General features: G+C 59.0%; 1 protein-coding gene across 2 annotated transcripts in view; it reads left to right on the top strand.

Annotated features, from left to right (window-relative positions):
* Nucleotides 1-13,793, top strand: part of HSPG2 (heparan sulfate proteoglycan 2) — a 102,076-nt gene that overhangs the window by 48,407 nt on the left and 39,876 nt on the right. For both annotated transcript variants that reach the window (XM_030875628.3, XM_030875631.3), the window contains 21 exons: nt 92-238; nt 1,741-1,904; nt 2,424-2,603; nt 2,699-2,895; nt 3,004-3,151; nt 3,871-3,998; nt 4,345-4,431; nt 4,519-4,577; nt 4,745-4,812; nt 5,722-5,862; nt 5,981-6,157; nt 6,296-6,475; nt 6,592-6,710; nt 7,365-7,476; nt 7,647-7,760; nt 7,856-7,983; nt 8,367-8,453; nt 8,942-8,991; nt 9,308-9,402; nt 9,717-9,857; nt 10,227-10,418. In XM_030875628.3, coding sequence (XP_030731488.1) covers nt 92-238; nt 1,741-1,904; nt 2,424-2,603; nt 2,699-2,895; nt 3,004-3,151; nt 3,871-3,998; nt 4,345-4,431; nt 4,519-4,577; nt 4,745-4,812; nt 5,722-5,862; nt 5,981-6,157; nt 6,296-6,475; nt 6,592-6,710; nt 7,365-7,476; nt 7,647-7,760; nt 7,856-7,983; nt 8,367-8,453; nt 8,942-8,991; nt 9,308-9,402; nt 9,717-9,857; nt 10,227-10,418 — 2,714 coding nt within the window. The remainder of the gene's footprint in view (nt 1-91; nt 239-1,740; nt 1,905-2,423; nt 2,604-2,698; nt 2,896-3,003; nt 3,152-3,870; nt 3,999-4,344; nt 4,432-4,518; nt 4,578-4,744; nt 4,813-5,721; nt 5,863-5,980; nt 6,158-6,295; nt 6,476-6,591; nt 6,711-7,364; nt 7,477-7,646; nt 7,761-7,855; nt 7,984-8,366; nt 8,454-8,941; nt 8,992-9,307; nt 9,403-9,716; nt 9,858-10,226; nt 10,419-13,793) is intronic.

Consider the following 13,793-nt stretch of genomic DNA (forward strand, 5'->3'; position numbering starts at 1 on the left):
GGCCCATGGGCAGGTGGGCACCGGGCGTGGGGCTGGAGCCGGGGCTGCCTGCCTGGGACCGGCCGTAGCCTGCTCCCTTGCCACCCCACAGGACCCTGCCCCGACGGGCACTTCTACCTGGAGCACAGCGCCTCCTGCCTGCCCTGCTTCTGCTTTGGCATCACCACCGTGTGCCAGAGCAGCAGCCGCTTCCGAGACCAGATCCGGCTGCGCTTTGACCGGCCCAGTGACTTCAAGGGTGCGTTGGTGGATGGGAGGCAAGCGGCAGGCTCCAGCGGGCTCAGAGTGCAGACATGGGAGAGCAGCATGCCCTGGACACGTGGGGCCAGTTCAGGGAGGGACACGGCATTGCTGAAGAAATGCTGAGCCCTGTAAGAAGAGCATTTCAGGGGAAAACAAACATTTTTAGGAAAAGCCAAACCCACAGTTGATATTCGCCTGCGTTAGGTGACGATGAGGATGGGCTCTGGAGCCGGAGTCCGTGTTCAAATCCTGACCCTGACCCTTACTGCCTGTGTGCCCTTAGCCAAGTTACTATCTTGTGTCTCAGTTTTCTCATCTACAAAATGGGGATAAAATATTAACTACCCAGGTTGTTACAAGGACTTAATGGATTAATATGCATAAGCCACTGAGAACAGTGCTTGGTCCCTGGTAGGTGCCCAGTAAGTATTCCTGCTGTCATCCTCACTGTCCTCATCATCCTCACCCTGCAGAATGCGGAGGCACCAGTGACCCCACAGCATTAAGAGCCAAGGCTTTGGCATCTTCCTAGCCCGGGGCTGACCTCCAGATGCACTAGTTACTGCCTGTGTGACTTTGAGACTCTTGGCTTCTTTGGGCCTGTTTTCCCAAACGTAAAGGCAGGGAGTTGGACTCAGTTCTCTCTGGCTCTGAGAGACAGAATGGCGTGGGCCCAGGCGTCAAACGGACCTGGGTTCAGGAACGTTGCCATTATCACAGAAGTGCCATCTCTTGGATGGTTGGTGCTTCCCTCGAGATCTGGGAGGCGCTGTAGAGAGAATCCCCGTGTGTGTGTGTGTGTGTGTGTGTGTGTGTGTGTCTGTGTGTGTCTGTGTGTGTGTGTGTGTGTGTGTGTGTGTGTGTGTGTGTGTGTAGGAGAGGGCTGGACTAGATGACCCGTCATAATAACAGCAACAGTAACAGCTAACCGGTTTTTGAGCACCTCCTTTGTGCCGCATTCTGTTTTAAGCATTTTATATCAGTTTGTTCATTTTAGCTTCCTAATAACCCTGTGAAGCAAGCCACTCTTACCCCCATTTTACAGACAGAGAAACTGAGGCCTTTGCTCAGATCACACATCTGGAGGGTGGTGGAACCAGGACTTGGGTGCCCATTCTTCAGCCCTGTGTAGCTCTGTACTGCCTCCTGAGGGCTGTTCCAACCCTGACAGTCCATGGATCTGTTGGCAAGCAAAGGCTCTGAAAAGTCCTGCTGCAAAAAATCCCCTTGATCTTTCCTTGACCCTGGGGTTCCCAGATGGTTCCCAGCCATCATTCTGAAGCATTGGCTTTGCCCAGAGCATGCTTTGGGAGACGCTTCAGAACTTCAGGAGGAAAAAACAAACTTTGCTTTTATTTGACTTTGGGAGAGAGACTAACGTTCTCTCTAAATCACACTTCTCCCAAAACTTTCCCATCTCTCTGGGTTACAGCCCCTCAAGGGGGCTATCTCAGGCCAGAACATGCATGGCCCTCACCCCTCCCCTTTGCCACCCAGGCGTGAATGTGACGACGCCCACGCAGCCTGGCATGCCGCCCCTCTCCTCCACCCAGCTGCAGATCGACACCGCTCTGCAGGAGTTCCAGCTGGTTGACTTGTCCCGACGCTTCCTGGTCCATGACTCTTTCTGGGCTCTGCCTGAGCAGTTCCTGGGCAACAAGGTGACAGGCTGGGCTGCTGCCCTGGATGGGGAGGTGGCCGAGCCCTGCTGCACATGCCCAGAACCTGCCTGGGCTCCGCTCCCTCTGAAGCTGGGGGGCAGCAGGGCAGTCTTTGCTCTGGGAGACATGTTGTCTTGCCCCAGCGCAGCCCCCCGTGGGCAGCGGCTCATTCATTCAGGGCAGGGTCAGGCCTGCCGTTGTCAGGTTGGAAGGAATGCTGACTCAGCTGTTGGAAAGCCCTCTCGGATCACTCGCCACGTCTGAGCTGGGCCCACTGCCCTCCTCCGGCCTCCCTGGGCACCTTTTACACAGTATTATCAGACTCCTCCCCCAAATTGGACTGAGCATCCCCAAGGCAGAACCCAAGTCGCACCCATCTCTGCTTCCCTGTGCCCAGCTCCGTGCTGGACACGCAGTACCGGCTATGCAGAGTGAGGGAGGAGGGGAACGAGTGGACACACAGTGGGAATCAAGCGTGCCCATGACTGGCCCAGCCCTGATCTGCCCTATCTCGGCCAGGTGGACTCCTACGGTGGCTCCCTGCGCTACAAGGTGCGCTATGAGCTGGCACGTGGCATGCTGGAGCCAGTGCAGCGGCCAGACGTGGTCCTGGTGGGCGCCGGACATCGCCTGCTGTCCCGAGGCCACACACCCACCCAGCCCGGTTCTGTGAACCTGCGCCAAGTCCACTTCTCTGAGGTGTGTGGGGCCTGATCCCTCAGGGCTGGCGGTGAAGGGGGTACAGGCTGGGCAGGTGCTGATGCATGACCCCTCCCACCTTTGTCCACACCCAGGAGCACTGGGTCCATGAGTCTGGCCGGCCAGTGCAGCGAGCGGAGATGTTGCAGGTGCTGCAGAGCCTGGAAGCTGTGCTCATCCAGACAGTGTACAACGCCAAGATGGCCAGCGTGGGGCTGAGTGACATCTCCATGGATACAACTGTCACCCACGCTACCAGCCATGGCCGCGCCCACAGCGTAGAGGAGTGCAGGTGCCTGACCCGGCAGGGCCGGGGACCACAGGGACCCTGGCAAAGATAGGGGAGAAACAGCAAGGCCTCATGGTTCTTGCAGCCACTGTCTTGGTCCTGTCCCCACAGATGCCCCATTGGCTATTCCGGCTTGTCCTGTGAGAGCTGTGATGCCCACTTCACCCGGGTGCCTGGTGGGCCCTACCTGGGCACCTGCTCGGGCTGCAACTGCAATGGCCATGCCAGCTCCTGTGACCCTGTGTATGGCCACTGCCTGGTGAGTCATGCCAGCTGGCACTTGGATCCTGGCTAGGGGCAAGGGTTCAGTGGGAGGTTCAGGCTGAGGCTTCCTTGTACCCAGAGCTTAGCACAAGCCTCCAGAGTGACTGCCATGGCTGCCACCCAAGCCATCATGACCTGTGGATGCGATAACAGAGATATTGTGTCCAGATAGGAGAGGTGAAAGAGCTACTCTCTTCCACCTTGGTCAGACCGATCCTGGAGAGTACTGTGTAAAGCATGGCCCTCAGCAGGGCATTCCTAAGAGGAAGGAGCCTATAAATCATACATTATGTCTTAGGAATGGTGGAGGGAGCTGGGATTGTAGAGCTGACAGAAAGAAGCCTCAAGCAGGGAAAAACTGTTATCTCCAAATCCCTGAAGAGCTGTCAGGGGTAGAAGGAACGGCCTACAGAAGGCAAAACTAGCCAGTGGGTGCAGACTGGAAGAAGAATGTGGGTTTAGGTCAATACAAAGCAGGCGTTTGGAACCTTCTGTGGGACAGGCTGCCACGTGAGGTGGTGAGCTCCCCGTCAGGATGGAGCCGGGTGCTCCCCTGTCTGCAAAGCTGTGGGGTAGTTCCAGCATGATGGGAGGGGCTGATCCAGCTAGCCTCAAAGGCCCCCCTCAAGGAGCCCATCTGGTCCAACGTGGCCTCACGCTGGGGTCAGAGGGCTGCTCTGTAGAACCTGAACCACCGCCTCCCCTTCCTCCCAGAACTGCCAGCACAGCACAGAGGGGCCACAGTGCGACAAATGCAAGGCCGGCTTCTTTGGTGACGCCACCAAGGCCACAGCCACTGCCTGCCGGCCCTGCCCTTGCCCATACATCGACGCCTCCCGCAGGTCAGACCCAGCTCGAGATGGGGCACATAGGGCTGAGGGAGTGGGGAGTGCTGCAGGCTAGGGGCATCCTCTGGGCAGGGAGATGGGAGACCTGCCTGGGTGCAAATCTTCACCTGGTCGCTAAATTATACTAGGTCCCTTGACCTCTCCAGGCCTGCTTCCTTTTCCATACAATGGGCCCATCTGTCTTCCTAGTGTTGCTATGAGGCTGCAGACCAAGAGCAGGTGGGCTTCATAGCCTGCTGTGTCCCTGTGGACAGCAGTCATTCCCAGAGTGGGACTGTAAGCCCTCGCCTGGCCCATCATCGCAGCCCTGCCCCATGTCCTGTCTGCTTGGTACCCACAGGTTCTCAGATACCTGCTTCCTGGACACGGATGGCCAAGCCACGTGTGATGCGTGTGCCCCAGGCTACACGGGCCGCCGCTGTGAGAGGTGAGGGAGAGCCGGTGGGGGCGGGAGAAGCAGGCCATCGTGGGTGGGGGCATGGGAGTGCCGTTGACAACCCTCTCTCTCCCCCAGCTGTGCCCCCGGATATGAGGGCAACCCCATCCAGCCCGGCGGGAAGTGCAGGCCCACCAGTGAGTACCGCAGCCACCATCCCCTGGCACCTCCCCGGGCTGCCCACCAGGCCCCAGTCCCCGAGTCCAGCACGAACCCCATGATCCTTGGAGAGCCGCCCCACTCTGTCCAGATTATGTCCATCCCACTCCCATCTTGCCCGCCCATACCTACTTTGTGTCTCCAGACCAGCAGATCGTGCGCTGTGATGAGCGAGGCAGCACGGGGACCTCTGGGGAGGCCTGCCTCTGTAAGGTACGCGTGCCCTGCCCTCCCCCACCCCAGGGGCCTTGGGTCCCAGCACACAGCTGGGCGAGGGAGGAAGGAGGCTCCATGCTCTCCGTCGCTCCTTGGCCAGTGGGTGGTCACCTAGCTGCAGGCGGATGGGCCTGGTGGGCTCGTCTTCCCCTTCACGAGAGGTGACCCGGCATCAGGAAGGAGCACTGGTTTGGGGTGGCAGGTGACCTGGGTTCAAGTCTCAGGTCCTTTGCTAGTCATTCTTTGTGTGACCGTTACAGCTGTACTGTACCTTTGCTTTAACCGTGCTTTCATTCCACATTGACACAATGGTGTAGCTAGTAGCATCACCCATTCACAGATGAGGAGATGGGGGCTCAGAGGAGGGAAATGGTTTGCATTGAGGGTGGGAGCATCAAGTGTCTGCAGAAAAAAGAACTGGGCAGATTTTGGAATCAGGCATTCCTGATGTTACATCCCAGAGTGGATTAGCAAGCTGAGGAACCCTGTGTAAATCATTTCCCATTCCTGAGCCTCAGTTTCCTCGTGTGAAGCATGGAGATGTCACATCCCTCTCAAGGGACTTAGAGGAGTTAAATGAGGTGCTGGTTGAATAGAAACTAGCACAGTTCATGAAACACTCCATTCATAGTAGCAGTAATTATTCTGACCACGTTGCTATATTTCAAGTCGAAAATTTATTCGTGAGCCCCCTAGCAACCAAAGAGAAAAGAGAAAAACGATTGGTTGTATAAGCTCCCGTTAATGAGGAATTATTGTTCACATGGTGGCCACCCTCATACGTGTGCTCTTTTCACGGCTCCCTCTGGCCTTGGGTTCCCATCTAGAATATGGGTGGATTGGACCGGAAGCTCCAGGCAGCCCCTCCTGTGGGCCACCCTGCAGCTCCCAGCTCTGTGCCTGCAGAGCAACGTGGTGGGGCGCCTGTGCAACGAGTGTGTCGCTGGCTCTTTCCACCTGAGCACCCGCAACCCTGACGGCTGCCTCAAGTGCTTCTGCATGGGCGTCAGTCGCCAGTGCACCAGCTCCTCCTGGAGCCGCGCACAGGTACCTACACGAGGCGGGTGGTTTGGCAGACTGGCGGGACCGCCAAGCCCAGGGCTGGGTGGACCAAGGGCCAGTCACAGGCCACGGCCCCATCCCGGCCTCTTCTCCCCCCCCCCAGGTGCTGGGGGCCTCTGAGGAGCCCACTCCGTTCAGCCTGACCAACGCCGCGGGCACCCACAACACCAGCGAGGGCATCTCGTCACCCATGCCCGGGGAACTGGTCTTCTCCTCCTTCCACAGCCTCCCATCTGGGCCCTACTTCTGGAGCCTCCCTTCACGCTTCCTGGGGGACAAGGTAGGTGGGGGGTGGGAAGAGAAAGGGAATTCCAGGCAGCATGGTACCTTTGGAGAAGAGGCGGAGCAGGTGGCCGGAGCAGTGGCAGGGCCCGACGGTGGGGGCCCCAGCTGAGCACCTGTCTGCCTTGTGTCCCAGGTGACCTCCTATGGCGGAGAGCTGCGCTTTACAGTGACCCAGCGGCCCCAGCCTGGCTCCGCGGCGCTGCACAGGCAGCCGCTGGTGGTCCTGCAGGGCAATAACATTATCTTGGAGCACCACACTTCCCAGGAGCCTAGCCCCGGCCAGCCCAGCACCTTCACCGTGCCCTTCCGAGAAGTGAGCAACGCCATCCCAGGAGACCCCCGGGGGGGGGGGGCGGGCAGGCCCCCTGCCCCTCTCACTCAGGTGTCAGGCTGTCAGGGGTTGCAGCCCATAAGCTCTTTCCTCGGCAGCAAGCATGGCAGCGGCCTGACGGGCAGCCGGCCACGCGGGAGCACCTGCTGATGGCACTGGCGGGCATCGACACCCTCCTGATCCAGGCATCCTACACCCAGCGGCCAGCGGAGAGCAGGTGTCTGGGGCCCGGGGCGGGAGGACCGGAGGGGACTTGGGGGTGGCGCCAGGCTAAGCGGTGCGACGTGGTGCACCCAGACTGCCAGCTCTGCTGCTTTCTGGCTCTGTGGGCTTCTTGTGCCTCATCTTCCCCATCTGTAAAATGGAGATGATAACAGTACCTCCCTCAGAAGGCTTGTCTTAGATCGGGTCCCCAAGAAGCAAAGGCTGAGATGGGGATTTGGGTGCCCGTGATTGACAAGGAGAACCTGGGAGGGAGGGACACAGGAGGGAGAAGTGGCCAGGCAAGGAAGCGGTGTCAGGTGAAGACCAGCCTCGGTCTCATCCCCATGGAGCCCTGCAGAGTCATCCTGCCTTGAGGCAGAGGAACTTTGGACCCTGGGTCAGTCTGTCATTGGTCACCCCAAGGGAGTGGGACAGTGTGACCTCTCCTGGCAAGGAATGCTCATTCCCTGGAGGAAGTTACAGGTATAAGCCTTTCACCACAGCCCTTGCAGCTGCTGGGGCATGGACGCCCAGTCAGGGAGCTGGACGGGGCCCCAGGAGCATCACAGCAGGGCTGCTGGGAGGATTAACGAGGTGATGGTGTGTAGGGCTCCAGGGGTGCCAGGCCCAGCACGCGCTCATTCACAGTGGGTCTTGCCACACCCAGGGTCTCTGGCATCAGCATGGATGTGGCTGTGCCTGAGGACACCGGCCAGGACCCTGCACTGGAAGTGGAGCAGTGTACCTGCCCACCTGGGTACCGTGGCCCATCCTGCCAGGTGAGCCCTGGGCCCCACCCACCTGTCCAGCCAGCTCCCTCCACGGTGCTTGCTGGCTCCTCCTCCTTTAGCTCTCCCACCTCCCCAAGCCCACCCCAGCCATCCAGTGGTCCCTTCCCAGAATGGCCCCTGCTGAGGAAGTCCCTCCACCATCATCTTCCTGCCCCCAGGACTGTGACACAGGCTATACACGCATGCCCAGCGGCCTCTACCTGGGCACCTGTGAACGTTGCAGCTGCCATGGCCACACAGAGGTCTGTGAGCCCGAAACAGGTTCCTGCCAGGTGAGTCCCACCCTCCTTCTTTCCTACCCCAGGGATCTGTGGCCTCCAGGGGCTCAGCCTCAACCCACGTTCTACCCCCCCCCCCCCCACCGCAGGGCTGCCAGCACCACACAGAAGGCCCCCGGTGTGAGCAGTGCCAGCCCGGATATTACGGGGATGCCCAGCATGGGACACCACAAGACTGCCAGCCATGCCCCTGTCATGGAGCCCCCGCTGCTGGCCAGTGCGTCCAGTCCCTGCCTGTACCTGCCCTTTCCTGAAACGTCCATTGCCCTGTCCCAGATTCCCTTCTTCCCAGACCCTTCTGAGAGGCAGTGGTTAAATCGTGGCCTCACCACTTCCTCAAGGTGTCACTTTGTATAAGATACACTTCTCTCTCTGGGCCTCAATTTCTTCATCTGTGAAATGGCGATAATGACGTACCTCCACCTTGGCCCCTGGTGTGAGCATGAGATGATGCCATGGAACTCTTAGCACGGAGCCTGGCATGTAGCTGGCACTCAGGACACGTTAACTCACATGCCCGCTCCTCCTCTCCCTCCTGCCCTGGTCCTAAAAGAAGAGCTGCTGACCTTCTAACTGGAAATTTGCCCCCCACACCCACAGAGCCACCCACACTTGCTTTCTGGACACAGATGGCCACCCCACCTGTGATGCGTGTTCCCCAGGCCACAGCGGGCGTCATTGTGAGAGGTGAGGCAGGTGCGGGCAGGGTGGGGAGCATGCAGGAGGGCCTGCCCCTGGAGTCAGGCTAGGCCCAGCCCTCCTGACCAGAAGGAACCAGAATCCGCCCACTCTGCCTCACAAAGGCCCCCAGAAGACAATCACCTCCTTTACCCAAAAGCCTAAACCTTTAGCCTGGCATTCGAGGCCCTCAGAGATCTGGGCCTGCAGTTTACCCCCAACTCCCAACACCCCCTGCTCCCCTGCCCCAACCAGGCCAGAATCTTCCCAGAAAACCCCTCAATCTTGCTGAAAGCCCTGGGTTTGAGGACTGACCATGCTGGGCATGTCCCTGCCCTTCTTCTCCCACCTATTTCCCCATCTGTGAAATGGGTGAGTTAGGCTAACAGTTTCCTTCCAGCACTCTGAGGTCATTGAGTCCAATACGGGGGCCCCCAGCACAGTCCCGGATTCTCTGGTTCTTCCCTCCATTCACCCAGTGCTTTCTCTCACCACAGGTGTGCCCCAGGTTACTATGGCAACCCCAGCCAGGGCCAGCCTTGTCGAAGTGAGTCCGGTTGGGGAGGCTTTTGGGATCGGGCTACCCTAGGGGTGGAGCTGGGACAGAGCCTTTGTTCTCCTTCAACCTGTGGCAAGTGACTTACCTTTCTGAGCCTCTGCTTCTTTATCTGTAAAGCGGGGGCAGTAAAAGGCCCACGTACCCCAGAGGGCTGCTGTGAATGTGTATGATGCCTGGGCGTGGTAGGTGTTCAGAAGCAAACACTTCCTCTCTCAGGTGGCGAGTTAGATGCCCAGAGGGTGGTGAAAATGGGGATGCTCGGTGGCAGGTTTGGGGTTCCAGCTGTGCCTTCCCTCTACCTCAGGAGATGGCCAGTTGCCAGAGCCGACTGGCTGTGGCTGTGACCCCCAGGGCAGCGTCAGCGACCAGTGTGACTCTGCTGGACAATGCCAGTGCAAGGTTAGTACAAACCCCTGCCCTCCACGAGGCCCTGAACCGCAGCCACAGCGGTTGCCAGGCCTTCCCTGTCACCATACCCTCAGGGCTGTCCCTACGCCCCCGCCACCCTTCCTCGCAGGACGCATCTCTGCCCTACTGCTCGGGGCCTCGTGGGAAGTCAGGCAGCATCTGATGGGAGCTGGGGCCTAGGCATGGGGGCAGCAGGGGCTCCCCAGAACTGCTGGAAGTGGCTGGGAAGCCTGGCCTCAAAGGCTGCTGAAGGTGCAAGAGAGCCATCCAAGCTCCCCGCTCCCACCTTTCTACCCATCCTCCAGGCCCAGGTGGAAGGACTCACCTGCAGCTATTGCCGGCCCCACCACTTTCACCTGAGCGCCAGCAACCCTGTTGGCTGCCTGCCCTGCTTCTGCATGGGCGTCACCCAGCAGTGCACCAGCTCTTCCTACACACGCCACCTGGTAAGAGCCCCTACACTGCCCCGGCACCGGGGCCTGCTGCCGGCCTCTCCTGGCTCATCACTAGGGCAGGGCAGGTGAGAAGCCTAGCCCAGTGACATCCCCATGCCTCCGTCACTGCCCGTGTAAGCACAGATCCCAGCAACCCTCGCCCCCGCCCCTAATGCCCTCCCCATGACCCCATTATTGCTTATGTCATCACTGACCCCAACACCCTCCTTCCCCCAAATGTCCTCTCCATTTCCCCATTATTTCTGTCCTAGCCCTGGTCTCACCATCCCCCCGTTCCCCACTCTAATGCCCATCCCCGCCCCTCCCTGACCAAGGTGCCTGCCCCAGTGCCCAGGCTGACCCTTGTCCTTCTGCTGCTAGATCTCCACCCACTTTGCCCCTGGGGACTTCCAAGGCTTCACCCTGGTGAACCCACAGCGGAACAGCCACCTGACAGGAGGCTTCACCGTGGAACCGGTGCCCGAGGGTGCCCAGCTTACTTTTGGCAACTTCGCTAACCTTGGCCACGAGTCCTTCTACTGGCAGCTGCCGGAGACATACCAGGGAGACAAGGTGTGACATGCAGCAGGGCCTGGCAGACCCTGCCTGATCGCCAGCTCTGAGCCAGGCCCCTGCCAAGCCCTGGGGCCAGCAGGGACTCAGACACGAGTTGACCTCAGAGCAGTTTGGGCTGGCAGGGAGGCATCAGCCATGTCATGGTTAAGCGTGCAGCCTTTGGGGTCATATAGGCCTCGGTCTAAACCCAGCCCTGCCGCTTCCCAGCTGGCTGCCTTTTGATAAACCTCAGCTCCGAAGCAGTTCGGAGGATTAGAGCTCATGCCTGGCGCATAATAAGTGCTCGCCTGTTAATGATTATTAGCTTTCGCGCAGTCAGTCAACAAACAGGTCCTGAGCGAGGCCCTGGAAACACAAGGACAAGTGAGACACAGTTTCAGTTTCATTCATTTGCTCACACATGGAATTCCCTCTGTGCTGTCAACCCTGTGCTTGGTGTTGGGTAATTCTTATTAGAGGTCATATTTACTGATCTCTTACTCTGTGCTGGGCACTGTTGCAAGCACTTTTACATGTCATAAATCACAACTGTATGAGCTAAGTACAACTACTGCCTTGTTGCGTAAGTGAGAAGACTGAGGTGAGAGAGGTTAGGTGACTTGCCTGGGCTCCCACAGCCTGAAGGTGGCAATGCTGGGATTCCAACCAGGTCAGAGGCCACCCTTAAATACTACACTAGTCAGAGTCTTTGCTCCTCCAGTGTCATGGTCTAGCGCAGAGGTGATGGGGCGATGGTGTTAGTGGCACGGTGGGACGCAGGGTCTTGGGCTGGACTCCAGGACGGCCGCCCAAATGGGTTCTGTGAGTGGTCAGAGCCACCTGGGGGCACCCAGCGAAAGTGGGTCTTGGAACAGGCATCCCCTGCTGGCTGAGGCCGGCGTTCAAGCAGATGTGTCCCCACGCCCAGGGCCCCAGGAGGGTCAGGGACACTTAGGAGGGGGTGTTCAAGGCTGCCCTGTCCCTGTTCCTTGGACAGACCCACGTATCCCAGCCTCCTCCCAGGGCTGGCTGCCTTTTCTCCTCCTCTCCTGGCCTCCGTGTCTTCCTCCCTACTGCCCTGCAGCTCCAGACCTTTCTCTCTGTCTCTCTGACTCCCTCTCCTGGCATTTCCCTGTGCCCCACAGAGGGAGGCATATTTTGCGCGGACGCGACAGGCTCACCAGGTAGGCCCGCAATCTGAGTGGTGTGAAACTGATGTGACGTGGGCATGGTGTGTTCTTGGATGCCCACAGCCCTGCGTGGGGAGATGCCCAGCGCCCTGGGCAATATGGGTCCACGTGGACCCAGGTCGTGACCGATGGTGCACGGTCAGGGCACTGCTGTGCCCAAGCCCTGTGATAGCAGGAGTTAGAACCAGGAGGGGTGTGTGCCTCATCTGCTGTGTGGTCTGGTCCTGGTGCCAACTGTCTGTGGCCAGAGTGGTGGCTGAGTTAGCCAGGAAGCTAACTTGATGCTAAACCACATGACTATACCTGGCCCACCAGGTTACCCCTGCGCTGTCTCCCAAGCAGCCTCCATTAACCATCTGTGTGTGTATGGCCCTCCACGGCCTGGAGTTAACCCTGTGTGCCAGCCTGGAGAGGGGAGCATGCGTCTTTCTCCCCAGTCCGCGTGGGCCTTTCTGGCCACCATATCCACGGGGAGAGGACACCCAGGGCTCCAGCTCTGGGGCTCTGGGAGGGTCTGAGCTGGCCTGTGCCCTCTACCTATCAGAACTGCACGTCCCTCTCAGAGGAGCAGGTGCAGGCAGCTGTGGCTGCTGGGAGGATCCTGGGGCCCCCACAGGGCAAGGGCCGGACACAGTGGCTGTCACAGGGGACAGCCAAGGCCTGGCTGGGGACAGCCTGTGTCTAAGGGCCCCAGGGAAGCAACCAGAGAGCACAGTCCAAGTAGGAGCTTGGGGCTGAGGCCCTGGCCTTCCTGGGTTATTTTCCCCCAGGCCAGGCCAGGCCCCAACCTGATGCCCGGACCACTCCAGTGTTGCCCTTGGGAAGCATTACAGAGCTGTGAGTGGCTTGGGCTGGTACCATGGGCATGCACGGAATGTGAGGCCCAAGGAGCCGTCTCAGCACCATACATGCCCCTGGGGCTGCCTCCAGCCCCTCTAGCCTGAGCTTGGGCGGAACTGTCTGCCCCTCTCTTACCAGGGGCACCCACTCTATGAGCTTCTCCCCGTAGTCCGGGCCCATTCCAGGGAGCTCCACCAGTCTCACGGGGAGCAAAAGGGCAGCAGGTGCAAAGGCCAGAGCGTCAGGCATCGGCACTTGTGAACAGATAGCACAGGCGTGGGCAGCTGGTTGGGCCTGGCACGACCTGGGGGCAGGCAGAGCCTCATGGTGTCCTTTCTGTCCTTCTGCTCCTTTCCTCTGTCCTCCCTCTCTCGGTCCCCCAGGTGGATGAGGCCCAGAGGCGGATGGATGCTGAGATCTGGCAGCTCCTTTCCAGCTTTGCTGCCCACCCCCAGGCCCCTCCCCAGGGGCTCTCGCCCCATCCCCAGCCGGCAGCTGCTCTGCAAGCAGCTCTGCTCTCCCCCTCCCCCTCCCCCTCCTCCTCTGCTTCTCTGTCTTCCTCAGCAGGCTCTCAGGTATGTGCCAAAGCACCCACCAAGGGACACCCCCCCACACCCATCGTGTTTTCTAGACTTCAGTTTTTTCTGAACCAATTTCACAAATTCTGCCATTTCTGCACACCACTTGGACAGTTATTTACTCCAGTTTTTTCTTTCAGCCAATCATATACCAACTCAATTATGCTGGTTTTACATTTTTAAATACACATTAAAATAGCCACTAAATTTCATTTATTTATTTGTTAATTTATTTATGGCTGCGTTGGGTCTTTGTTGCTGCACGCGGGCTTTCTCTAGTTGCGATGAGCGGGGGGGACTCTTCATTGCCGTGCACAGGCTTCTCATGACAGTGGCTTCTCTTGCAGAGCACGGGCTCTAGGCGCGTGGGCTTCAGTAGTTGTGGCACACGGGCTCAGGAGTTGTGGCTCTTGGACCCTAGAGCACAGGCTCAGTAGTTGTGGCGCACAGCCTTAGTTGCTCCGCGGCATGTGGGATCTTCCCCGACCAGGGACTGAACCCGTGTCCCCTGCATTGACAGGTGGATTCTTAACCACTGTGCCACCAGGGTAGTCCCAAAATAGCCACTAAATTTTAAAATGTTCTCTGGTGTGCCCCGTAAATCATCGTGGGATCCACAAGGGGCATAGCACCAGATGTGAGGAGACACCGACCCAAGCCACGGCCAGCGAGAGCAGTTGGGGTGTCTGGGTCTAGACAGGGGAGCAAGTTGTCCAAAGAGCTGGGCCAGGACCTGAGCTGTGGGGCTGGGGGTGGGGTTTCTATCCCTCTGCCCTCCTGGGTCT

This window comes from Globicephala melas, chromosome 1 (assembly GCF_963455315.2).
Source record: "Globicephala melas chromosome 1, mGloMel1.2, whole genome shotgun sequence".
Taxonomy (NCBI): domain Eukaryota; kingdom Metazoa; phylum Chordata; class Mammalia; order Artiodactyla; family Delphinidae; genus Globicephala; species Globicephala melas.